At 43.6% G+C, this 26,069-nt stretch overlaps 2 protein-coding genes across 4 annotated transcripts in view; one reads left to right on the top strand and one right to left on the bottom strand.

Moving 5' to 3' along the window:
* RELCH (RAB11 binding and LisH domain, coiled-coil and HEAT repeat containing) overlaps positions 1-3,809 on the bottom strand; it is an 86,213-nt gene extending 82,404 nt beyond the window's left edge. For both annotated transcript variants that reach the window (XM_066625715.1, XM_066625713.1), the window contains exon 1: positions 3,261-3,809. In XM_066625715.1, the coding sequence (XP_066481812.1) occupies positions 3,261-3,723 (463 nt within the window). In that variant the 5' untranslated portion in view covers positions 3,724-3,809. The remainder of the gene's footprint in view (positions 1-3,260) is intronic.
* A 610-nt stretch (positions 3,810-4,419) lies between these two features.
* Positions 4,420-26,069, top strand: part of PIGN (phosphatidylinositol glycan anchor biosynthesis class N) — a 102,345-nt gene continuing 80,695 nt past the window's right edge. Inside the window, exons 1-7 of one of the 2 annotated variants that reach the window (XM_066623851.1) lie at positions 4,420-4,479; positions 11,603-11,866; positions 15,595-15,716; positions 16,328-16,426; positions 22,679-22,785; positions 23,497-23,621; positions 25,539-25,669. In XM_066623851.1, coding sequence (XP_066479948.1) covers positions 11,640-11,866; positions 15,595-15,716; positions 16,328-16,426; positions 22,679-22,785; positions 23,497-23,621; positions 25,539-25,669 — 811 coding nt within the window. In that variant the 5' untranslated portion in view covers positions 4,420-4,479; positions 11,603-11,639. Of the gene's footprint in view, positions 4,480-4,533; positions 4,611-11,602; positions 11,867-15,594; positions 15,717-16,327; positions 16,427-22,678; positions 22,786-23,496; positions 23,622-25,538; positions 25,670-26,069 lie in introns of those variants that run through there. The other variant, XM_066623852.1, reaches the window with a different exon arrangement.

Raw genomic sequence — 26,069 nt, forward strand, 5'->3', positions numbered from 1 at the left:
GAAATTGGCTCACAACCCACCTAGTAGGTCCTGAACCACAGTTTGAAAAACACTGCCATAGAGACTAAAAAAATGCCACAAAACCACAAGTGTATTTATGCCTTGTCGGGGATTGTGAGGCCCAGGGAAGCCACCTTCAAAGGATCCAGATGGGGCCCTGAGTCTGGATCAACGTGGGTCTGGGGGACCCGTACTGAGCCAAATCAGTGGATACAGAGGCCCCACCTGTACTATCAAACTTCAAAGAAGTTCCAAGTGCTGCACTGCACCCATCTCACTGTAGAATGCTGCATTTACTGAAACCAACAATTTTTACTGACATTACTATGTGTGAACCTTCATAGCATCCTCATGAAGTTCAAGCCTACTTTGACAGACAATAAGCTTGCATAGAAACATCCATATTTCTTACTGAGCTTACAGCACTGGGTCTTGAAAGATTTTCAAAACGACCTTCCACACAAAACACAGTCACCTGCTAATATGCACTTTCACAGCATTTTTCAATCCAATGCCTCTGCATTAACCACACCTCTGTCTTTCAACAAGATATTATCATTCATGCCAATACCAAAGGGTATGGCAAATATGTCAAAAGTAACTTTTAGTACAATAAGATCATAAAGGGACCATTGCAGGGAAGGAACCAGACACAACAAATAGGCCAACATGTTTGCTATTTGATCAACAACTAGATTAATGTAATTAAAAAAACCAAAACACAGCCCAATCCTAACAGAGCTGCCTAGTTCTAACCAAGCTGCCTGTGCCACAATACAGTGGCACCAAAATGGCCGCTGATGTATCCTACACAGGTGAAGAGACAGCTGAAGGTGTCCTAAAAGTAAGGGAACATTTGTTTCCTTACTCAGAGTCAAGCCCCAGCAGACTTTATGGGTACACTTAGAGCAGCTGCAGCAAAATCACTGAGGGCCCAATCCTATCCAATTTTCCAGTGCTGGTGGAATTGTGGCAATGGGGCGTGCACTGCATCCTGTGGTGGGGAGGCATTCACAGAGACCTCTTCAAGGTATGGGAATATTTGTTCCCTTACCTTGGGGTTGCGTTGCAGTTGTACTGGTGTTGAAAAGTTGAATAGGACGGACCCCCGAAAAGTCCCATGTACAGCTTTCAGGCCTGGGACGGGGTGTTCAAATGTGGTGGAGCCCGCTACCCCCCCTTGGGCTTGGATCTCCCTCCTCCCCATCCCAGAAAACCCCCCTCCTGTCCCATTCCACCATCCCCTACTGTCCGGCTTAGGAATTACCCAGACTGGCAAATTTTGTTCCAATGCTGTTGCAGACCTACTGGTGCAGGTATCTCTGCTGCCGGCACTGGCCTTTGCGCAATCAAAATGTGCCTTACGTTTGTGACAACACGGGTACCCATCCTGCTGCCAAGAGGCAGCTTAGCACTGGGTTGCCCATTATATCTCCACAGATACAGTGAACACCAAAATGAAAGCAGAAGTGGAGCCACTTCTCCAGAAGGCAAATGTAATTCAGCAGAACCCAGACATGATACTAATCTTTCCAAGAGACAGCAAACAGACCTGGGGTTATCTTGACTGTTATTCTTGTTTACTGTGCAAATGCTTAGACTCAGCACAACCTTTACAGGACTGAGAAGTTCAAAATGTGCATCAAATTTCAGTTCCCTGCATCCCCCCCCCTAAAAAGACATGGGGAAAATTGACACCATATAACAGCATCAAGGACTACAAGATCTAGGATGCCTAGTGCTCTTTGACCAGACAGGCCCACTGTATACTCTTGGATGGTTCAGGGGCCGATTTTAGTTAACGGGTAGCAACCTACAGTACGTGTTTACCCAGAAATAATTTCCACTGCGTTTAGGGAGGTTTACTCACAGGTAAATGTGCATAGATCAGAGATCTTAACAGTACCCTTTGACAATCAATGATCCACAATCGCTTGTCATCCCATTATCACTACATAAATGGTATTTGAAATATATGATGATACAAGTTGAGTGCCCCTTATCCAGACTGCTGAGATAGGAAGGTGTCTGGATTTCAGATCTGCCTGGATTTAGGAATAATGGCACAAATATAATGAGAAATGCTTCCTCTTTTCACCGTTACCACATAGCTGTCTGCTAGCCTCCTTGACATTTTTCAACGTCTGTACAGGTTGCACAGAGCCAAGAACAGAACTTACAGCTTGTACCTGCACTGTATGTGGGAATGAGCACAAAACCTTCTAATGTTCATGGAAAAAGTTAAAATAAAGTCTTGGACAAAAATGTCTGAGGCCGCAATCCTAACCAACTTTCCAGCACTGACATAAGAGCAATGCAACCCCAAGATAAGGGAACAAACATTGCCTTACCTTGAGGAGGCCTCCATGACTGCCCCAAACTGTAGGATGCAGCACATGCCCCACTGGCACAGCTATGCCAGTGCTGGAAAGTTGGTTAGGATTTCACCCTAAATTCTGGAAGTACAGATAAGGGGTAATGTACCTGTACTATACTGAATGAAGTATAATACGTGTCACTGAGACATTTAAGCACTCCTTTATGGGTGGCACTGCAGCACACTGGCACTCACAAGCAAGCCCTGGGATGGGAAGGTGTCTGGATTTTGGAACAATAGCATGAATATAATGAGAAATGCTCCTCTTGTGTTTTTTTTTCACTGTCACCCAAACAGGTGCCTGCTGGCCTCTGACATTTCTCAACAGTGCCTGTACAGGTACGCACCACAGAGAACAGAACTTACAGCTTGTACTGCACTGTACGTGGTAATGACCACGAGACCCGAGACTGTACAGAAACTTTAAAAAGTGTGGGACAAAAAGTGTCTGGATTTTGGAATAGCCTGGATTTTTGATGTCTGAATAAAGGGTAATCTGTCTGTACTACGCTGAACGAAGCAGGGATGTGAGGTGGGTGGGGAGGCAGAGCCTCCCCACCGGAGTCCTTCAGAAAGCAGCGCCGCCGTCATGCAAGGCGCGCAAGCACTCACAACCCAGGGGCACAGCGGCGGCACTGCTTTTCGAAGGACTCCGGTGGGGAGGCTCTGCCTCCCCTGCCTCCCCACCCACCTCACATGCCTGGAACGACGCATGATGTGTACCTCCAAGACAGCCCAGTGGCACTGCAGAGCACTGGTGTGAGGACAGCGAGCCCCACTTGGCTCCAGCCTCCTCCAAGCAGAAGCAAAGCAAACAGCGGCCAAGGTCAGGCTGGAGCAGGGAGAGGTGGGAGGGACGGGGGCTTCTCGCCCCCCCACTTACGGAGCTGTCCGGTGCTGGGCTCCTTGCCGCCTGCAGCCCCTGCCAGGAGCCCCGGGGCGGCAGAAGCGAGCGGGGTAGGGGCCACAGCGCCGCCGCCTCCGCCCTGCCGCTCGAAGTTGCCCGGGTTGGAGAAGTAGTCGCGAAGCCGGGGCAGCTCCCGCCCGCTCTCCAGCAGCTCCGTGTGCAGCTCCAGCGCCGTCAGCACGAACTGGTCCCGCAGCAGCTGAGCCGCCAGAGCGTCCACCGGCACCCGCGGAGGCTCCTCGGCCTGCGGAGGAGGGGGCGGCGGCGGCGGCTGCTGGAGGGGCGGCGAAGAGGCGGAGGAGAGGGCCGGCAGCGGGGCGGTGGGACCCCCGGGGTCGCTACTGCTGCTGCCGCCGCCGCCCGCCCGGGCCTCCTCGGAGTCGGACTCCTCGGAGTCGCTGAGGAAGGGGTTCACCCCGCCGGCCCCCACCGCCGCCATCTTGGCCGAGGAGGCACCCACAGCAGCTCCTCCGAGCAGGCGCCCCAACCGAACCCCGTTACCACAGCACCCGGCCCACCAATCACGCGCCGCCTCCCCTTCGGAGCGCCCTGTTTCCCTCACGCGCGCGCAACTCTCGCGAGAGCTCGTTTCCCATTTCCTATGAGCGGGGAGGGGGCATGCGAGAAGACGGTACCAAGGGACACGTAGACTAAAGAAACGACTAGAGTAAAAATTCGTTTGTCTGCTGAACGGATCTCCCTGGTGAGTGTTGAAGCCCTCGCTAGAGGGGTGAAGAGGCGCCAATCCTATCCATACTTTCTTGGGAGTAAGCCCCATTGACTCTCCTGGGACTTACTTCTGAGTAGACATGCATGTGATGGGGCTCTGAGGCGCCACTTCTATCCACACTTTCTTGGGAGTAAGCCCCATTGACTGTAATGGGACTGACTTCTGAGTAGGCGTGCATGTGATGGGGCTCTGAGGCGCCACTTTTCTCCACACTTGCCTAGCAGTAAGCCCCATTGACTATACCGCCTAGCCTTTCGGCTTCTATAGAACAGGGAAGGAAGAGAGAGGTTCGACCTGATTGGATAAGAAGGATGAGGAGGCGGTGCTTAAAGGGGACCCACGAGATGCGGTTTGGGGTGTAGTGGAGCAGCAGCTGTGGAGATGCGCGCGGTACAGAGCCGGGCTCTCGCGATACTTCGTGACTGGGGTGCGGTAAGGGACCGCATTAGTCGCCAGGCTGAGCTCGTGAGTAGCACAGAGCGCGCACGCAGTGGTGTGGTGGTGGTGCAGTAGTGTGCACGAGACCTCCCTTCCCCAAGTCCTGGGCATCTGCCATGCAAAGCCCCTTAAGCAATCAAGGGCTTGAGCGCCCCCAGGTCAGTGGTCTTCATCCTTTTTTGTGCCACGACCCCAGTAAGATTATGCAGGGGCAAAGGACAGAGTGGACAGGGGTATGGATGTCCTTTCCTCTCCACCACACCAGAGCCAGGGGATGTCTGCTAAAATTGAGTGTTGCCAGAGTTAGGACAGACAAGAGAAAGCGTTTATTCACCCAGCATGTGATGAATCTGTGGAACTCCTTGCCACAGGATGTGGTATGGCACCTGGCCTAAATGTCCTTAAAATTATGCACAGGGTGGATAAAGGGATGTTCTTTTCTCTATCACACCGCACCACAACCAGGGGACGTCCACTAAAATTGAGTGTTGGCAGAGTTAGGACAGACAGAAGAAACCATTTCTTTACCCAGGATACAGGGATACAGGTCTGTTGTTGTCTTGTGCGCTCCCTGTTGCATCTGGTAGGCCACTGAGATACAGGAAGCTGGACTGGATGGGCCTTTGGCCTGAAACAGCAGGACTCTTGTTATGAAAATAAATACAGTATGAGACTGGGGGCCCACTGTCAATTAACCCCCCCAGGACCCTATTCTCCCACCCTGCCCCCTTCGCTGCCCCATCTCTTGTAATGTCCTCCCGTAATGTCCTGTTCACTGTAAACAAATATTCTTAGAGCAAGCAGAAAACATCCCCATGAAGCCTGAGTGAAAGCTATTTTAGTCAATTGCTTAGAACCTGAGCAGGACTGGGATTCAGCTTGGTACCTGAAGGGGTACACCACATGCCTCCCCTGTTACCTGATGGTGTTTTAGTCCAGCTGTTGTCAATTTTTTCATTCCTGTAAGTGGCCACAACCCCACAACTGAGGCTTTGCAACCCTTTTGGGGTTCCATCCCCAGGACTGAGGAACACTGTTCCAGATGATAAAGGGACCACTGAGTATGAATAGACTCCATGCAAAGTAACTCAAACACTGAATCCAGTCTCTGTACAGAGGCGGCATACAATTTTTAAATATGCTAAAAGCGGTTTCTTCGCCTTATCTCTGTCTCCTCCTTAGGAAACTCCCAAGGGAGCCCGTTGGCTTCACAACAAGCACATAAACTACCCAGCCAAAGCAAAGAAGTTTGGCTTGGTGTGGAGCAAGGGTGTCAAACTCATTTGATAGAGTGAGCCAGATTGTATTCATGGGGCTTGCTGAGGGATGGAAGTGATATTGTTAAGCAGGAAGTCTAATATAATGTCTCGTGTTCTATAAAATAACATAGAATTCTAAGATTTGATCTGCTAAATGATCAATAAGCAGGCACCAAATAGGTCATCAAGCTATAAATAATAAACTATAATAAGTTTTTAAAGCATCTTTTGCTGCAATCCATACAATGAAAGTAACAAGGGAAAAATGCATCTGTCTAAGGCTTTGTAAACTGATTACCTGCTCCTGGTTCTAATGCAAATCCATTTCTTTCTGCTAGTAATTCCATTTATTAATCCTAGTAGAAACTATAAGGAAGTAGATTTAGGCTAGGCATGATGAATTTCCTAATTGTAGGAGCTGTCCAGCACTGGAACAGTGTACCTGGAGCAATAGTGGGGGTCTGTCTTGTTGGAGGTTTTCAAAAAGAGAATGGATTGCCACCTATCAGGGATATTTAGCAGCTGCCTGCACTGAGCATGGTGTTTAGGTAATCTCTGAGGAGCCTTCCAGCTCTAATATTCTATGAAGCTTGCCTCCCTCTAGCAGTCTCCTCAGCCTTCTGTATTCTAGTTCTTCTCTTTAGTTGAACCTGTCTTGTAGTGAAATCCTATGTATGTCTTCTTAAAATAAGCCTGACTGTGTTCAGGTGGGGCTTATTCCCAGGAAAGACTGTATTGAATTGCATCCTTATATAGCTTAAACCTTCTATTATTTTTACCAGTCGAAGGGTAGTAAATGAATTTTCTATTTCTAGAGAGCCTTAAATTTCTAACTCCTGGACTGAAATGGATTAATCTACATGCGCACAAACACAAAACTCTTCAAAAACATTTTATACTACTTCCGACACCAAAATGCACAAAATGGTAGACATGTCTCCATTCCTTTACGGTTGGATATATTAATAATAAATTTTAAAAAGTAATTTCGCAGCAACCCCTAGTGGTGCTCAGCACACACTACGGTAATTGTTCCCTGAGAAAAGCTGGGTTTGAACAAAGCACTGGTACTTGACTTTTTTCTTTTTCCAAGATAATACTAAATTGTTTAAAATCATTGAAATATTTTGCATTTGGGTAATAATTTTGCCTAGACTTTTAATTGTGCCTTTATACTCAGTAACCTCTGCTAACTAGGCAAACAGGCTGGGTCAGAGCCATTGTAAGTGACTCTTGTATTCATTTATGATCTGCATAGTACTATTGAACACCTATTTTGTTATCTTGTGCTGTTTGATCTCTTTGGTTCACTTAGATGACCACTTCATGGATCTGCTGAGGTGGGCTATGTCCCAGAGGACATATGTCATCATTTTAAAAACAAAAGTGCTAGACTTTAAAGTGCTTCTGGAGTGTTGTTCCTGGCGTCCTTTGTAGAAGTAAAAATTTAATTTTCCCTACTCCTGAATGTGAATGGAGTATTTGGTATAGTGGGATTTTTTTGTATATGAAAAGCATGCCAAAACTGGCAGTTTCTTCCCTAGGTCTGACTAGAGAAGAAAAGGTATTTCAATATTCTGCTATCCTCTCTTATTTGTATTCAATTGAAAAGGCAATTTTAGTTTTGTTTGCAAAATCCTGCACTTTTTAAAAAAACCATCAGGATTCAATCTTTTTGTGTAATAAAATCTTTGTAAAAGGAAACTGGCTGGCTACCTCTGTATAATGCTGTATAATGTTCCCATACCTTGAGAAGGTCCCAGTGATTGCCCCTCCACCACAGGATACAGCGCACACCCCACTGGCACAACTACACCAGCACTGGAAAATTGGATAGAATTGGGCCCTAATTTGCTTCTCCCAATAGTTCAACGATTGTGTTAGGTTTGCTTTGTCTTGTTGTTATGTTTCACATGTTTCTTATGTCTTTAATGCTTTGTTTGATACTTTTCTTTTTATCTGTTGTATTACTTGTACTTTTGTTATGGAGCTTTGTAAGCCACCTTGAGCATTTACTTCGGCATGGGAAAGGTGGGATATAAATTTCTTAAATAAATAATAATAGCAACACATAGAGCAGCCATTTTCAACCACTGTGCCATGGCACACTGGTGTGCCACGGATGTGCTGCCGTTGTGCCACAGAAATTTGAGGGAAGATCATTTGTTAGTAGGGCCACTGTGGGATGCAGGCCCCTGCTGTCAGTGTGGTATACCTTGTCAGTTGTCAAAAAACTGATGATGTGCCTTAACAATTTAGTGTCTTGTCAGTGTGCCATGAGATGAAAAAGGTTGAAAATCGCTGACATAGAGTAATATGCCCCACTGTAGTTCTAGCACAGGGGTCTCCAAACCCTGACCCGAGGGCCAAAAACAGCCCATGGCCAGCCTCTGATCCCGACCAAACACAACCAGAGTTGTGCTTGTGGGGTGGGGAGATGGGGGTCCATTTAAGTGTGTGCTTTATTTCTTGGAGTGTGTTTGTGCTTGGAGAAGTCCTGGACATTTGAGCCCATTCATTTATTCATTCATCTAAGTTCCATCTCTAATGTATTATTTAAATTTTATATTTAATTTTTTTTTCCGGCCCTCAACACTGTGCTAGATATTTGATGTGGCCCTTTGACTGAAAAGTTTAGAGACCCCTGTTCTAGCATCATTATTCCATGTGAGTCTTGTGTGGTGTGAATGTGACTGTACCTAGTTCCACCCATTTCTCTAATGTGAAATAACATGCCTGTTGGTTCATCTAGCAGCTCTCAAAGGCTGTTTTCCTAGCCATGAGAGCTTATTTTTAACTAGATGGCTGGTAATTGGGGGCTAGGATCTTGTGCAGGAAAAGCATGTGCTAAATGACTTCACTCCTCTCTTCAAACTACATTCTGTATTGACTTATGTATCTCAAGGATGTAAGCCATCAAATACATCTCAAATGTAGACTTTCTGGGTGACCTTAGGCAAGCTGCTTGAAGTCTTATCTGCCCATTCTGAAATTCCTAGTAATACAGTTATTGTGAGGATGGTTGAGATAAGAACCATAAAATACCTTATGTATTAAAAGTACTGTATAAATGGTTCAGTATTTCAAAAGTAGGGTATGAGTCCTCAAAATGTTGAAATATAGAAATGCCTGTGCATATGTGGAGACTGAACGATTCAGATGGTTTGCCCTGTTCTCTTGTATGGAACTCCCTTCCCCTTGACTTGAGAATGGCTCCCTCTCTTGAGAGCTTTCGGCGAGGCCTGAAAACACTGTTGTTTAAACAAGCCTTCTGATTTCTGGCCTTCTTAACTTTTTTATACATCTTTTAGTTTTACAGGCTTGATTCCTCGGTGATCTGCTCTTGTACTCTTTTAATCTGACTACTGTTTTTATGGCCCTGTAGTGTGTTTTTAAATATTTTTATCTGCTTGTATTAATGTTTTTAAAATCTATTGTTTTTTTAATATGTTGTTAGCTGCCCTGGGTCCCGTTAGGGAGAAGGGCGGGATAAAAATAAAGTTTTATTATTATTATTATTATTATTATTATTATTATTATTATTATTATTATTATGGGTTCAAGAAATCTCTGTATACACAGAGATTTCAATATCTGTAGGCATTCCATTGCACATGCCTTATTTCCCGTAGAAGAGCCACAAAATGAACACGCTTTATATGGCACTTGTCAACTGACTGCATTCAATGCCAGGATGTCTTATGATTTCTGTGATGAAGTAGATCACTGATTTTTCAACCAGTGTGCCGCAAATGGTGTGCCTCGAAATTTTGAGGAAGAGTCATTTATTAGTAGGGCCATTGGGGTATGTGAGCCCTCTAGCAGCATGGTGTGCCTTGTCAATTGTCCAAATACCGATGGTGTGCCTAGGCAGTTTTAGCGCCTTGTCAGTGTGCCATGATATGAAAAAAGTTGGAAATCACTGAGGCAGATAAACAATAAAGGCGCTTATAGTTTTCTTGTTGTGGTAGCAACAACACTTTATGACACATAATCCAGGACAACAGATAGTGTTTATCCTTTCAAGATTTTACATGGATCACTGATACATAGACATTAGCTTGATAAGTGGGGTGATATTAAATGAAGTATTTAATTATGAGGGAGGTTTTTGCCTTAGGTTTGCTTCTGCCTTGCTGACCCACACTTACAATTTAAAGCAGGTGACATTTGTTGTAATATGCAAAATACTCAATAATAATGAGTATAAAATAATTTTGAACCCATGATATGAGTAACCAGAGCATATTTAAATGTATATGAATATGGATATCCTATTTTATAAGTTATATTATGTGACAGATTGCGTGTCTCTTGAAAATGTATTCATGTTCGTTAACCTTGTCAAAGGCAGAAAGAGCACCTGGGTACATGTAGAGCATTTACCATTTTTAGCCATGATTTGGAAATCTAATGTGTCTGAGAACTATGCAGATATTAGGGAAGGTTAATATGAAGTAAAATATTATTCCATTGCCAAATTTCATGTCCCACTAATTCAGAACTTGACATCTGAGAGTGTTCTTGATGCTGAACAATATTTAATATTTAGCATAACATACTGAGGCGACGTTCTTTCCTTTTTCATTTACTTATGAATGAATTGTTTCATATCTTTTTGACAATATAAATTAAATAATGCATAATGATTTTTTTAACCTGTCAGCTAGACAAATGGCTGCTAATCATAGTCTCTTTGTAATGTGTGTGTTATGCATTGATGCTTATTGAAATTGCATTTTCAATACATTCTCTTAAATTATGTACAGCAGGCATATACTGCTCACTGGAGCATGGTTCTTCTGAAAGAGATGACTAAAATATTTTTTGTGCCGTGTCCTGACACGTTTAAATATACTCTTATTCTGGCATAACATATTAATCTGAATAGTGTTTTGTATGTGTTTTTCCATGGATTGAAAGCATAAATAGAATTAGAAAATAAATGGTTGCATATTTCATAAAGATTTATATTGTGCTCATTCTTTAAGTTAAGCAAGCTCAGCATCACCAGTCTTGTGAGTTTGAAATTTCAAAGAGCTGCAGTGTGAGATGTGGTGGCTTGAGGAAAACTAGGTCTGCATTTTGCCTCATTATGTTGACATTTCCATTAATCTTGGAAGACCTGATTCAGTTGAAGACCGCAGTTTCTGTAGCAGGCAAAAATATTTGCAGGCTATAGAAATTGGCATGATGCAGAAATAAAAAAAGTAGTAGACAGAATTCTTGTCAGTCAGTAATGGAGCTCCCTGGGGAGAGAAGGTTACGTTGGACAACATTCCCCCCCTCTCTGTTGTCTCGTTTTATATTTCTCTGTAGCACTCAAGATTATGAATTATATTTTAAAATTAAAGTTTGACCCAAGCCCCATGAGGTTTATCTGGGGTAGAGTGCAATTGGGATATGACCCCACAATTTTGACCTGGGAACTTGAGAGATGTCAAGTGAGGATGCAGCCTGTGATTTACCACAGTTCCTTGGCTGAAGTGAATGAACTTCCTGTAGATGTGGTGGTGTGGCAGTAGGGGAGGACCCCCCACACAGTGGCTGCAGGCTATTTAGATGACATTCCCCGTTATTGCCTCCGTTGGAAAGAAATGGCATTTTCCAAGAAGTCAAACCATATATCATAATAAGGGCATGTATCTTGAACTTGTATGGAGTGCTGCTCCCTTGCTTGAAGCTGTTTGCATTCCTGGAACAAGTATTGTGTTCAAGCAAAGACCCCTTGTGTTCCTGAAAGAGTCCTTGTGTGAGCAGAGTATTCCTGGGAATGGATGGTGGTTCAGACGACAGAGCAGTGTTCCTAGGATAGAAGTTCACGTATTGTGTTAATTTATAATGCGTAAATGCTTGTCTTCCTAACCCTTCATAATTACTTTGATCCTTAGGTGTTGGAGTCTTCTTTGATGACAACACTTGGTTGCCATGAATATGCCAATCTTCATCATTGCTGGTCTCCTGGTACATTGTGTGTTCCTGATCTCTATCTTTGACATTTACTTCACCTCTCCTTTGGTCCATGGCATGACTCCTCATCAAACTCTGCTGCCACCACCTGCACGGCGTTTAGTACTGTTTGTTGCAGATGGGCTGCGTGCAGATTCACTCTATGAATTGAATGACAATGGCACTTCTAATGCTCCATACCTTAGGTATGTTTCTTTTCTTAAGCTATTTGCCTGAAATGTGAATATTAGTTGTTGCCTATGGCGGAGCTGTTTGAACTACAGTCCAAATTTTGCAGCTAGAAATTCAAGATTCTGCAATTTTGAATAGAATGGAAGATCTACAGTATGTGAATTTGCACATGATATACTTTCATGATGTAATTTGATGCATTATAGTTTCCTTTGTAATATTTTTAATCTACCAGTTTTTCAAGGTCTCTTGTCATGTACACACACTTGCACCCAGCTTACCTGCTCCCTCAGGTGTAGCATCTGGATTCAGTGCAGGTGGGATGGGGCAGGCCTTCCCGCTGGTTCAGCCTACTTACTGGGTGCTGCACAGAGGTGTAGTTAGGTCATTTCACACCCAGGGCCCATTAATTTTTGTCACCATACAACATACAACAAACCTTTATTAGGCATATAGTTTTACAACTAATATCTCCAAACAGTCACGTATGAAGGTATATATTAAAAGAGAGATAGGAAATAAGAGTTAAAACACACCAGTTTGCTTACACAGTTACTCCAAGTTGCTTAGAACCAGCAACTTAGCCCACTTCAAGTTGCTCACATGTAGAAATTTAGCAACTGGAAGGGTCACAGATTCAAATTCACCTGCCAGCAAAAGTTGTAAAGAGGTGATCTCAGAGAGACCTTTTTTGTTTCCAGATAATGAGGGGAGATACTGGTCTCTGAGCACCTGATTAAAAGCACAATGCAGAACAATGTGTGGAAGAGAGTCTACCTCTCTGAGGCCACAATTGCAAAATCGTTCTTCCTTCCGGGCATTTCTAAACCTACCAAGTAGGTCATTAGAAGGCAACACAGTTGCATCGGGCTAATGTAAAAGCCCTCCTTTCAAAGGGGCACTCTAAGAAGGACAGGTATTTTGGTTGTAGACCAAAGGTATTGTTAAGATGGAAATTTAGGGGTGAACATTTTTTTTGTGCTGCAGCCAAAATCTCTTGCCTTTCTATGTCTATTAGTCTCGTTATCAAGAGCCTGATAGAAGTCTCAAGTGTAGCAGCTCCTTGTAGATCTTCCTCGAGACCCATTTGTCTAATTTTCTTATTGAATAGAGCTAAGCAAGGAGACAACAGCGAGTCAGTCAATAACCCCTTTAACAATGGATTTTGGTCAGCCCTGAAGCACACTTTGGCCCAGTATTTTAAGAAACTGGACCAAGCTAGAAACTCCAGCCTATATTGGCCTGTCTCCAGGCAAAGTGCCGCAAAGGGAACGCAATGCGGTACACCTAAGATCTTGTATAGAAAATTAGAATGTATCTTTTCAATTGAATCATTTAATGCTGGCATCCAAACAGGAATGCCATACAAAATTTGAGGTGTAACTTTGGCATTAAAAGCCTGGAGAGCAGCTGGAATGAATGAATTACCCCAAGAGAAGAAAAAGCGAGTAATAGCCTGAACAGCTAGTTTGGATGAATTAATTACTGTAAGACGATGGGAAGACCAGAAATGCCGGTAGTGAAACCGGAGACCAAGATACTGAAATTCCTTTACTTGTTGTATTGTTTTACCATTGAAAAGCCAAGACTGTGATGTCCAAGAGTGCCCAAACACCACAATCTTGGACTTTTCATAGTTTAGCTGAAGGGCATTGTTGGTAAAATATTCTATGCAGGCATTAACCAGTCTCCTTAATCCTATTTTAGTTCGAGATATCAGGGCCATGTCATCAGCATACAAAAGGAGAGGGATATCCACTGAACCTAATTTGGGGGAATGCGTATCAAAGTTTGCTAGATAGGGAGCCAGATCATTAATGAAGAGATTGAACAGGGTGGGAGCAAGAACACACCCCTACTTGACCCCCTTGTTGATTGGAATTGGGGCCGAGAGGCCGCCCCTCGGAGATAATTTCACTTGGCGTGAGGTGTTTAAATGAAGCGCACAAATTAATATTAATAGCCTTTTGTCCACTCCCATCTTCTCAAGTTTATCCCAGAGTCTATCTCTATCTATGGAATCAAAGGCCGACTTTAAATCTAAAAAGGCCACATATAGTCGGGCTTTATTTTGAGTCCTTTGTTTGAAGATTAGGTGTGATAATACCACACACTGATCAATTGCAGACTTATTTGGCCTAAAACCGGCTTGCTCTGGGCCTATGATGTTATGGTCCAAGATCCAGGCAGAAAGTTTCTTAAGTAGATGGGAATTTTTGTCACCCTTCATGACATAATTAATTTAATTAATTAATTAGGTAATTATTAATTATTAATTAATTATATTATTAATCAATAAATTGATTAATTCACATTTGATTCACATTTTTATAGCACCCTTCCTCTAAGCAACTCAGGGTGGTTTCTCCCCTTATTTTGTCCTCACAACAACCCTGTGAGGTAGGTGAAACAGAGGTAGTAATAGTCATGACATGAAATTAGTAATAATAATGACCAGAAAATAAATGCAGTGAATATTTCCCCACAAGCAATGGATGAAATTCTGCATCAAATAGTATATAACATGATACTATTATCCCTAAAAGCCATGATTACCAGAATTTTGATCACTAGGGTCTTCCCCCCCCCCCCGGATGTCTCATTGGCCTGTTTTGAGTTAAGGCAGTGGTTCTCAAATTTTTAACACCGGGACCCACTTTTAAGAATGACAGTCTGTCCAGGACCCACTGGAAGTGATGTCATGGCTGGAAGTGACATCATCAAGTAAAATAAAATAATTATAAATAAATTAAAGAAAAACAGATAATTAAATAAGGGGAAGCTAACCCTGTTTCACCAAGTGAATTTTCTCTGTAGCCTGCCTCCAATAACACCCCCTCACAAAAAAATCAGTGAGATTTTCAGCCCTCCCCAGTGCCCACCTTACCAGCTGAAGCTTCTGTTTTATTCTTCGGGGGGGGGGGGGTGCTGCCTTCTGGAGCAGTTGCGGAGCTCCATTTTCATCAGATTGGGACCATGCAGCTAGCCTTGCATTCCCCTTTGCCTGACCTGCCCAGGAACCAAGGCACGATTGCTTACTCATAAGTAAGTGTGACCATCTGGCTTAGTTTTGCTTTCCATAGGGCTTAATACATTTGCCTGCTTGGAGGGGGGACTTCCTTCTTGGGCGATTTTTGGGGACTGCTTTCATTGGATAGGAACCATTCTGGTGTAGTTGGATTCCTCTCAGCCTGCCCTTTCCAACAGACTAAGGCAAGTTCACCTGCTCGCGAGTAAACGCGCAATATGGCTCGGTTTCGCTTTCCATAGGGCTGCATGCATTTTTGTTTCTGGCTTTTTGGCCATAACTTTTGATAGAAATGAGATATTTCACCCTAGCATTTAGCATTGCATTCTTCTGGAAATTCTGCATCCAACGGTATATAGCATGATGGGGTTACTCCTAACCTCCACGATATTGGCTCATTTGTGGTGAGGGCTGGTACCTGGGGTGGACCGCCCCCACCCCTGACTAGCTATTCCACTGGTGCTGCAAACATACTTTATGGCACATTTGCAACACCTTAGGCTGGTGCAGCATATGCTGTGTCTGCATAAGGTATGATTAGGATTGTGCCATCAGTGGAGGATTTGGTTTTTGTTTGTTCATGATAGTCTGGTAGTATAGCAGTAGAACCCATACATAAGTTAATCTCTGATTGATCTACATGCCATTTTCATAAGCCATAAACTAGTGCATGCATTATTACTGTATTGCATTATTATTGTATCTTGCTTTCAGGAATATCATAACATCCAAAGGTAGTTGGGGAGTTTCTCATACTCGTGTCCCAACAGAATCTAGACCTGGGCATGTTGCTCTCATAGCTGGGTTTTATGAAGATGTCAGCGCTGTTGCTAGAGGTATGCCAATTTCCCTTTACTCCAAACAAGGTCTTTATTCATAGTACATTAAAGTTTTTTTATGTATTTTATGTATTTTTGAGAGGAAGTAATTAGAGTATTTTATTTTTTCACCCATGTCTGACAACCAGATTTGATCAGACCTTCTAATACTTTTAATACTTCCAGTTGAAAACATGCTGCAAAATATGTCACACTGAATTTTTTTCTCCTTAAGCTTACTGTGGGATTTCTGTGCTCTAGACGTTGTTGACAAGTGTCAACATAATGAGTTAGGTGAATATATCCAGTGTTTGTTGGATGCATGTAATAGCTGCTTTAAGGCATAAGAATTTTCTATTTCAGTGTTGGAAAGCTGCATATATGCTATCAATTGTATGTGATGACTGCACAATATATTTGGTGTACATATGTTGAAATGCTGTAGCCAACTGTGACTTTCTATTGACTATACACTTTGTGCGTGTAAGCGTGTGTACATATAAATGATAGCTTGCAAATCAGGTCTCATGACTGTGTGTACTGACCCTTGTATGCCTTGAATACAAGGGCCATATCTGATTGTATTCTTCCTGGAAAGCACTATAGTAACTATGTCTCTTGATAAACAGGTTGGAAAGAAAATCCAGTGGAATTTGATTCCCTTTTCAATGAAAGTAAATACACATGGAGCTGGGGAAGTCCTGATATTCTCCCTATGTTTGCTAAAGGTAAACATTGTTTGTTTTCATACTTGTATGCCACCTTTCCCCAGGTGACAAACAGGGCCTAGGAGAGGGGGTTAAAGGGGGTAATTTGTAGCCGGGCCCAGGGTCAGAAAGGGGGCCCAGGAGCCAAAGGAGTCGACCCAGAACGTTCCTATCTCACCTGAACTTGCTGCCAGCGCATGATGCTGGGGCACAACCATGTGCATGCTGTGTTAACTGCTGCTGCAAGCAATACACACCGGGACCAGGAAAGCATCCATGACATTCTTAACACTGTGTCAAATCTGGGAGGAAACCGACTTGCTACAGTAGCTCTCTGGCTTGTGGATCCCATAACCATGAAGGAGAGTATAGGAGCTCAGAGACCCAGGTGGGGGGCTGCTGCTGCTGCAGAAGTTCATTTATTGTCTATCCTAGTGTGAGCCTAAATACAGTGATGTATTTAGTCTGGTAGTATAGCAGTAGAACCCAGTGGGTTCCCAGTAGAACCCGAGAAGGCCCCCTTGCTTTTATTCAATAGGGCCTTCTTCCAGGAAAGTGTGTATAGCATTGCATCCTTATTGACCCACCAATGTGCGTTTTGTGCAACTATTATTTTAATTTTTTTTCCTAGGCATAGTGGCAGGTTTAAAAAAGAGAAGGCATTGCTTAATCTCTAAAGAAGGGATGCATGAAGTCAAGAGTTCTGCTGCATGAACCGAAGGCATTACCACTCATGGTTTTTTAAACTGTGGGGATTTTAATTTTTTTTTTTTGCCAATTTCCTGCAGCCCCCAACACTGCTGGAAACTAGCTCCAGTGAGTTGGCAGACCATCTAGAGCAGCATTGGGGTGTCTGTCAGGGCTGTTGTGAGGGTGAGGGAGAGAAATTGGTGCCCATCTTTGCAGTAGTGGTGTTGATTCTGCTTATGCAGTGGGATCTTTGGATCAAGATGCAGAACTTTTGCTACTTTCTGTTTAGTCTCATGAACACTGTGAATACGGTTTAAATAAATTATTTTTGCATTTTCAAAAGAGAGTTGCCACTGCTTCTTTGTTTTAGTATACCTTGGTGCACTTTAGGATGTCTTAAAGGTGCAGTCTGATCTAATAGGCTGCAAAGAGCTGAATTACCATCTTGTAATATGTTGCAGGCTAAAATTCTTCCATTTCCATTATCAGCAACTTCTTATCTTCTCTCCTCCCTGCTCCTTCTTTTGTTTGTTTAACATGGAACCTGCAGAAGAGTTATGTGAGATTCATGGCCCAATCCTATCCAATTTTCCAGTGCCAGTGCAGCTGTGCCAATGGGGCACGTGCTTCATCCTGTGATGGGGGGCAGCAACAGAGTCATCCTCAAGATAAGGGAACATTTGTTCCCTTACTCAGAGCTGCATTGCAGCTGCACCAGCGCTGGAAAGTTGCTTGGGCCCTCACTATTTTGTGATTTTTGGGGGTAGTCCTTATTAAGGAGTTGTGTTGCTGTCCGTATTTAGAATTACATTTAGGGCACAATCCTAACCAGGTCTACTCAAGTAAGTTCTGTTTTGTTCAATGGGGCTTTCTCTCAGGCAAGTGTGGTTAGGATTGCAGCCTTATCTTCTTAAAACGCTAGAGAAACTTTTCCTTATGCAGAGCAATGAATTTGAGCTTGTTCTGGATTTGCCTGAAATAAATCCCATCCAGTTTGTTTCCAATGGAAGCTGTGTTGCGGAGACCTAAGGGTAAGGACAGCAATACGTTGGTAGGAGACTGGAGTGATAAATTGAGAATCCTTGGGCTGTGCAAATGATACAAAAGAACCCCAGGGAGAAGAAAATATGTGTTGCTGTTTTGGCTACGTTTGAAATCCATAAGCTAGAATAATGTGATAAACCCCAGTGCATCTTTCCCTGTATATCATTTTAGAACTGACAGAAGGTCTTTAAAATATTACAATAGCTGTACTTTCCTTGAATCTTACCTATTCCAGTAATTGAAACTGCCCCCTTTTCATCCTCTGTTACACCCTTATTTTGCCTTCTTAAAACACTTTTATTATTTGGCTCTTAATATTCCTCTCAGGTTATATATTTTCTTTTTGAAGAACCTCTGCATGAAAGCTAGGAAGGGCTAAGCTGAAAGCTGGGAAGGGCTAAGCAAAGAAGCTACAAGGACTAGCTTCTGTGCTTTTGTTTTTATTATTGTTGCCATTTTTCTTCATCTATCAATTTCTTAAGATGGTGTTTACTAGAGTTGTAGACTTTATTTTGTGCCTAGTTGTCGGTGTCAGTTTTATGTTGTGCCTAGGATGAGTTGGGGCCAAATCCTATCCAGTTTTCCAGCATCAGTGCAGTCGTGCCAATGGGGCATGTGCTGCATTCTGCGGTGGGGGGGGGTAATCATGGCGGCCTCAAGGCTACATTGAGGCTGCACCGGTGCTGGAAAGTTATATAGCCGTAAGACATGTTGCCAGCCTCACCGCCAGGCTCCCACTGGTGCTAGCCCAGTGCCCACTGGTGCTGGGCTAGCGCGGGGTGGTTGCCCAGCTTCCGTGGCTTGGCGGTCTCCCGGACCTCTGAGCTGCGGAACGGTAGACGGGGGCAGGGAGCAGGCGTTCTGGGGGTGGGGGAGGCCGGTGGGGGGCAGAAAGAGGGCAGGGAGGAGGCGTTCTGGGGAGGGGGGAGGCTGGTGGGGGTCGGAGAGAGGGCAGGGACGAGGCGTGATGGGAAGGTATGACGCGGGGAGGGGGATGGCCTGGAGGCGTGCCTGGGGGAGGGATGGGAGGCAGGTTTGCAAAGCTCTGCAGGATCCAGGGCACTCATGTAGGGCTGTGCGCCCTATACTTGTCCCTTTGGTGGTAAAGTGAATAGCCCCATTGCGGGGCTGCTTACCTTACTTGGGGGAAGGGGACGAAAGTCCTCTTCTCTCGAAGTGCCTCCCACGGTAGCTCAGGAGGCTCAGGATCCGGCGGCAGCCCTTCTCGGTGCCGCCGAACCTGGGTGCCCAGGGCAGCTCAGGATTGGTCTGCCCATTGGCTATAGCTTTATGGACAATGAGGGGTATCAATTCCACCCTGAATTAATAACTCTTAGATTATGTCTATGTTGCTAAAGATCCTTGATCATCCTACACACAATTCTAACCTGAGCTGGAAACGGCAGGTCAGCTGGTTTGTGTTGTATCCTGTGCAGGTAAGGTGCAGGTCAGAGCACAACTCAGAGTAAGGGGATTATGTTTCCTTAACCTGAGTAACTCCCCAGCCAGCCCTATGGGGCTATCTGGATTTGTGCCAGCGAAATCTGAGCAACCTAAGTGCTGGGTTCTGGTCTCTCCCTTGCCCCGAAACACCCCTGTTATGCCTTCCCCCTGCCCCCCTAAACCTCCTCACCGGGTCCAGATGGCATGGGACCTAGATCCAGCCTCGCTGAGCCAGTGTACATCCATGTGTTGGCTCATCCTCCTTCCGAGCTGTCGCAGATGTGCCTTATGGCATGTTTGTGACACTCCTGGGTCCAAGGGCGAGACAGAATTGCACCTCTTGTCAATTTCTACTGCCAAATTGTTTAGGTTTCCAATCTTTCCAACCCTGCAACCTACCTCATTTGGGTCACAATCCTGCTGGTGCCGGAGGACGTCCCAGAGGCCTCTTCCAGAACATGCTAGGCCGGCAGTCCACTCTGCAGGCCTCAGAATGGCCTGCAGAAAAACTCTGCAAGCTTTTTCCAGTTTCGGAGGCAAACTGGAAGTTGCTTTCTAAACCTGGAAGCAGCTTTTGGAGACTTCTGCAGTCCAATCTGAGGCCTACAGAGGTCTGTAGAGTAGGTGTGACCTGGAAGAGGACTCTGTGGCCTCCCCATGCCTTCAATTTGGATCTTTTTTGTCTATTCATATTGATATCTTTCAAAATACAAGAGAATTGTCAAATACTTTTACTGATGGAAAGGTAATGTCCAATTTAACTTCAGTTTTTGCATTGTGGTATAATATGTTTCTCAAATGCTAAAACATTCAAAATAGCCTTATACCAAGGAAACAGTTAATTATGTGCAGTGAAAGTGGAAGAAAGGTATTTTCTTGGGAGGTTATGCAGAATCAATGGAAATGAATGTCCTCAGCTCCTAACCTGTCAAGTCAGGAATTGAATACATACATCAGTCAAGTTTCCACCTGCATTAGGCTGTTTTCAAGATGTCAGAAGTGTAGTGTTTTGATATTTTTCTCAATTGTCCATTTTGAAGGGGAGCATTCAGCACTATTTCACTTTTAAACAAATCTTAATGAAGTTTTTCTTGTGCTTTATTTTCAGTCAAGAACATTTTCTGTACTGTGGCAATACAGAGAGAACATATTGTTGAGGGTAGACAGGCACAGTGCCTGGTAGTTAGTGACCACTTACTTGCTTCTCACTTCACCTTTTGAACTGGGTAAAGGTAGTTCTTGCTGCCATCACCCAAAGCTAAAGAGTAAAGACAGAAGGAGATTGCCTTTGGAAAACTCCTTCCCAGGTTAACTGGAAGCCCCCAAATCTGGGGATAACCCTTAAACTCAAACTGTAGCAGTGCCTGGGCATTCTGGGAGACATGAGAACCTGGTCTCTCCCAAGTGAACTGAGACCAGGCAGGTCACATGATGAAACAGAAAAAGTTTGTTAAAAGATATCCAAAACAATGGTAGGGGAAATGTAAAGAGAAAAAGCAAGGCACAGTTAATTCCAATAGAAAATTTGGGGGGGGGGGCAGTTGGCCAGGATGTTAAAATGCAAGCAACTCATCAAACTTTCCCCACCCTTACTCCAGCTGTTCTAAGTTTCTGGATCTTTGCACTTGTTCTTTAGAAAGATGGGGCAGACAAATTCCCATGAGGCATCAGATGCTCCTGACATTGGACCTGGGGAAATATGCAAGGGACGAGAGTGACCCCTCAATCTATAATATGTGGGCATTAATCTGGTTTTACCTTCAGGAGTGGATAGTTGTAGCCATATGAGCTCCTGGAAACCAGGTGGACTTCACAGTCTAATTAGGTGTCTCACCTTTGTCTACCAGCTTGTGAGGAAGAAGATCCACAATAATGGAACAAATGCTGTTCCAGCTGGATGACAGAGCAAGCCCTTTGGGATGCTGAAACATCACAGAAGCCTATGAGGTGCAACAATGTTTCTCCAAAACAAGTGGAAAATAGGCCATATATAGGGATTTTCACCACAGTTCGCATACTGGTTTTGATGTAGCACCTAAGGGCCCAATCCTATCCAATTTTCCAGTGCCAGTGCTGGTGTGCCATTGGGGTATGCACTGCTTCCTGTTTTGGGAAGGCAGTCACAGAGGCCTTCTCAAGGTATGGGAACATTTGTTCCCTTACCTTGAGGCTGCATTGAAGCTGCATCGGTGCCGGAAAGTTCTATAGGATTGGGCCCTAAGCTTCACCTTCCTCCTGTGACATTCCTATTTTAGATATATAAATGAGCTTTATGCATACTAAAGTAGAATTTGGGGCATGTAGAAGTGAATGCCTTAACTGCTACTAACCAGCAATGATACAGTGAACATGTATTGCAGAATGGGGGGTGGCAGGAGTAATATTTCTGGGCATTTTACTTTATCTCTAATTCCGTAATTAGGTTTCCTGCTTCCCTCATTTTTTCTACTCTGAAAATCTAGAGGGCATTCAGGACCCTTTGTTGCCTAGAGTTCCATCCTTCTTTCAGTTGAGCTTCCTAGCCACAATGTGTCATTGGAATCCTCTGGAATCTTTTGTATTGTTTCACATTCCCTCCCCCCTTTTATTTTCACTGTTGTTCCTGGGTTTCTATAATGTTGATTAAAAATAAGCAAACGTGGAACTCATTACCATTGTGGTGTTCTTATTTTTTTCTTTGTAAATGACTGTATACTTTCAGCAAAGTGTTTTTCTATAATTTAAAATTCACAGCATGTTGTTAATAGTAGTGCATTTGCTGAACTAACACCCAACTAACTGGAAATAGTTTGGGGCAAAACATAATAATACAAATAGTTCAGGTACTCAACCTTGATATATTTATATGTGGAACAGATACATTATTAATGAATGCATAGTTGCCTTGGGTGGGATATAAGTATTAAATACCGGAAAGATTTTATTCCTTTTGTAATTCTTTGACTTCCATCTACTGTTTTGGTTTGGTTTATTCTTTCTCTCTGAATGTGTTATTATTTTGTATTTTGCTAATAAAGGAAGCTGTTTGCCTATTATAAAGACCAAGTAGGACGTACGAACACTCCTTTTCAGTTGGTCCCTGATGTTTTCTTGCAGGTGCCAGTGATGATCATGTTTACACGAATTGTTACAAAGCTGGAAGTGAAGATTTTGGAGCAAAAGATGCCTCTGTGCTAGATACTTGGGTTTTTGACCATGTCAAGGTAAATAAAGATAGTTGAGGGCCCAATCCTATGATGAACAAGCGCCGGTGCTGGCAGTTGCAAACATATCGTAAATAACTTTTGCAGCACCTGGAGTGTAAAGAGCATTAGCATTGAGCCTCACCCCAGAAAGAAGACACCACGTGGCTGGCGGTAGTGTGGCTTTGGGAACATGGGTTGTGCAGAACTGGGGGGGAGGAGAGAATTGGGCCGGAGAGGGGTGGAGAAGGCAGCAGGCTGTGCTACCATATCCTGTGCTCCCTCCTGGCCTGGGTAGTCCGACATGGGCCTCCTTGGGTCTCCACCCACTCAAAAGTGGGCAGAGATCCGAGGAGATGCATTGGTGCCATGGCAGCGTTACCTGACTCCCAATGCTAGCCCAGCACCCATAGGATAGCCCTGGGCACTAGCAAGGATAGATTGGGCTGTAAATAGCTGTCACAGATCCAAGGAGCCATATAGGGCAGGCTGGGGCTTTTCCCAGCCTAAGGGGAAAAAATCCTCTTACCCTGAGTAGACTTCCAGCCTTCTCCTAACCTGCTCTGTATGCAGCACAGGTTAGGTTTGGGTTGCCTGTTTTATTGTATAAAAGTGAGTGAATAGCTCTATCTTTTCTGCATGTCTATTGGTGATATGATATCAAATTCGAAACAAAAAGTCTGGATAGTTTCTGGTGCTCAGAATAATTTTTAACTAACTTTTTCTACCTAGGATTTCTTCACCTCAGCTAGAAACAATGAGACATTGTTTTTGAAACTACACGAGCAAAAAATTGTGCTTTTTCTGCATTTATTAGGGATAGATACAAATGGGCATGCTCATCGACCTTATTCCAGGTACAGTGAGTTCATTTTTATCCTTTGAATTATAATACATTTTGGGTGTGAGCCAGCTAAGGAGCAGTTTTAAGTACCATTGATAGTAACAGTCATTTTATTTATATAGCAGTTCTTTTTGTAGATTGCTCTCATCTACGAAAAGCAGTTAACTACAAGTGAAATGAGAAAATCAAGCAAGCAGCAATGTGAATATATCAAGAATAATGAACTATTTTATCGATATAACAAATAATTCAATTCAGTTTATATCAATGGGGGAGATTTAAGTAGAGACCACCAAAATCCATGGGGCTGAAAATGGCCAAATTATGATTGGTTAATGCCCTGTGTACGCTTAAAATCTGATTTTGAAACAAAAGTATTATATTAACTTGTGACAAAAAACATTTGAGCTACAATGAGATCTGAAATTATGTTTCTTCTTTTCAGAAAAGTTGGTTAATTTTCTCATGATGACAATAAAGTGTTCCAAGCACTTTAATTTCACCTTTTGCCATAGCTTGTCTAAATGTGTTTTTCAGTGACAGCCTCAGACTTCTTAATTGTACCAAGAAAAACACTGGAATTTTGAGATGTGTACAGAAGAGAAACTTGGGGACTTTCCATTGTCTTGTGATACAGGCCAGAGGGAGTTGGGATTGCCCTCGAGGGAAAGGAGAGGGAAGGAAAGCTCTCGGGCAAGTTTAGTCCCTGTGAAATCCAATAAGAAGAGCCAGTGAAATCCAATAAGAGTGGATTGCAGCCATACCCGTGGGTCTCTTACACCCTAGTCCTATCCCTGGCGGTGCCACTGGGGGGAGCGGTACCATACAGCTACCACTGCATCCAGGGCCACCTCCTGAGGTCTCAGGACTTTTGTCTCCTTCCCTAAGGAAACCCCCAAGCCCCGCAATGGGGCTTCTCAAGTCTGCGCAAGCTATTTTGCTGCCTTGGTTCCTCCCCCCCCCCCCCGCAACAGACCTTACCACCACGCAGAGCTTCTGGTCCTCTGGGGAATGTCCGTCCGGTGGTCCTTGCTTGGAGGATTCTGTAAGCGTGCTTTATGTCATGTTTATGACACCCAGTGCCGGTGCTGAAGCTCAGTGCTGGTGCCGGGGGATTTTAGGATTGGTCCCTTAAGCATCAGAACTCCAATTAACATTTTATTATGTTAAGTTATTAATTGCATTTCCAGTTGATTTTAAGACATTGTATAGCATTTGTAACAACAATAACATCAAAAAAAAAACAACTATTAAAATGAGTACAAAAGAAGCAACCACCTTTAGCCACACTTTTATTTTAAGAGGCCTGCTAAAAACAAAAAACTCTATTGTTTTGTCTGCTAGACATGCCACTCTCCTTCATAACCTTTCTGGAAAGGGCATCCCAAAAGTGCGACATTAATATTGAGAAGACCCTACTCGGGTTTACTGTATCATCTCACTTCCAGAGCAGGCCTTCTGGTGCAGGACGTTTTGTAGGAAGACAACCCATAGAAATCTTGAACTGCTATGATGGCTCGCAAGGAAACACGGAATTTTAGTATGAGGGTGCTGAGGGTTTTTATAAATTCCAACTGCCCTGTTAACACTATGATTCCCAATATGTGGGGATAAATTATGATATGTTCATGAATTTGTGTTTGAATTGTAGATATGCTGAATTAAAGAATCTGACAGCTGAATCTGCAAATGTTTTTCTGTATCTGCATCCTGACTTTCTTTGTCATTGGCACAGGAAACCAGCTGGAGTGTGTGAAGTTCAGCTTGTTTAAAGTGTAAATAGTGAGGACCTATTGTTGAAATGCAGACTACAATAGAAAACTTGAATCTTTGTCCATTACCTTCTTGCGTCTATCCAAAGGAATGTCTGGATTCACTGTTACAATCTTATCAAAACATTATACTTATGCACTCTCTCTCTCTTCTATAGGGAATACAAGAATAATATCAGGAAGGTAGACGAAGGTGTAAAAGAAATGGTTTCACTGATTGAAGATTTTTATGGAAATGATAGCAGCACTGCTTTTATATTGACTTCTGATCATGGAATGACAGATTGGGGTGAGACTTCTAAGAATATTGTCACACAGCAGCTCAGATTAACAGGAAACTTCTGGTTTTTGCCTTTCTCTTTTCCTGAGAGTTGGGAAGTTCAGCACAAATTTCTTATAAAGGTCATGTATCCTTACGGGGATGAAAATGCTGAAGACCCATGGTGTGTTTGTAGTAATCAGTTAAGTCTATGTCGTTGGAATAGGTATTGCAGAAGCAAATGCACCAGCAGGTTTTGCTAGATTCTGGGTGACAGTGGTCGGCAAACAGAAGCAGCCTCTCCACACCATCAAACCTACTGCTGTCCAGCAAATCTCTTTGCAGTGCTGCCAGCCAGTCCCAAAGTTAACAACAAAAAAGGAGACATAAAACCTTCCTTGACTCCACATCCCATACTCAAGCCAAGGAA

This window comes from Tiliqua scincoides, chromosome 4 (assembly GCF_035046505.1).
Source record: "Tiliqua scincoides isolate rTilSci1 chromosome 4, rTilSci1.hap2, whole genome shotgun sequence".
NCBI lineage: Eukaryota > Metazoa > Chordata > Lepidosauria > Squamata > Scincidae > Tiliqua > Tiliqua scincoides.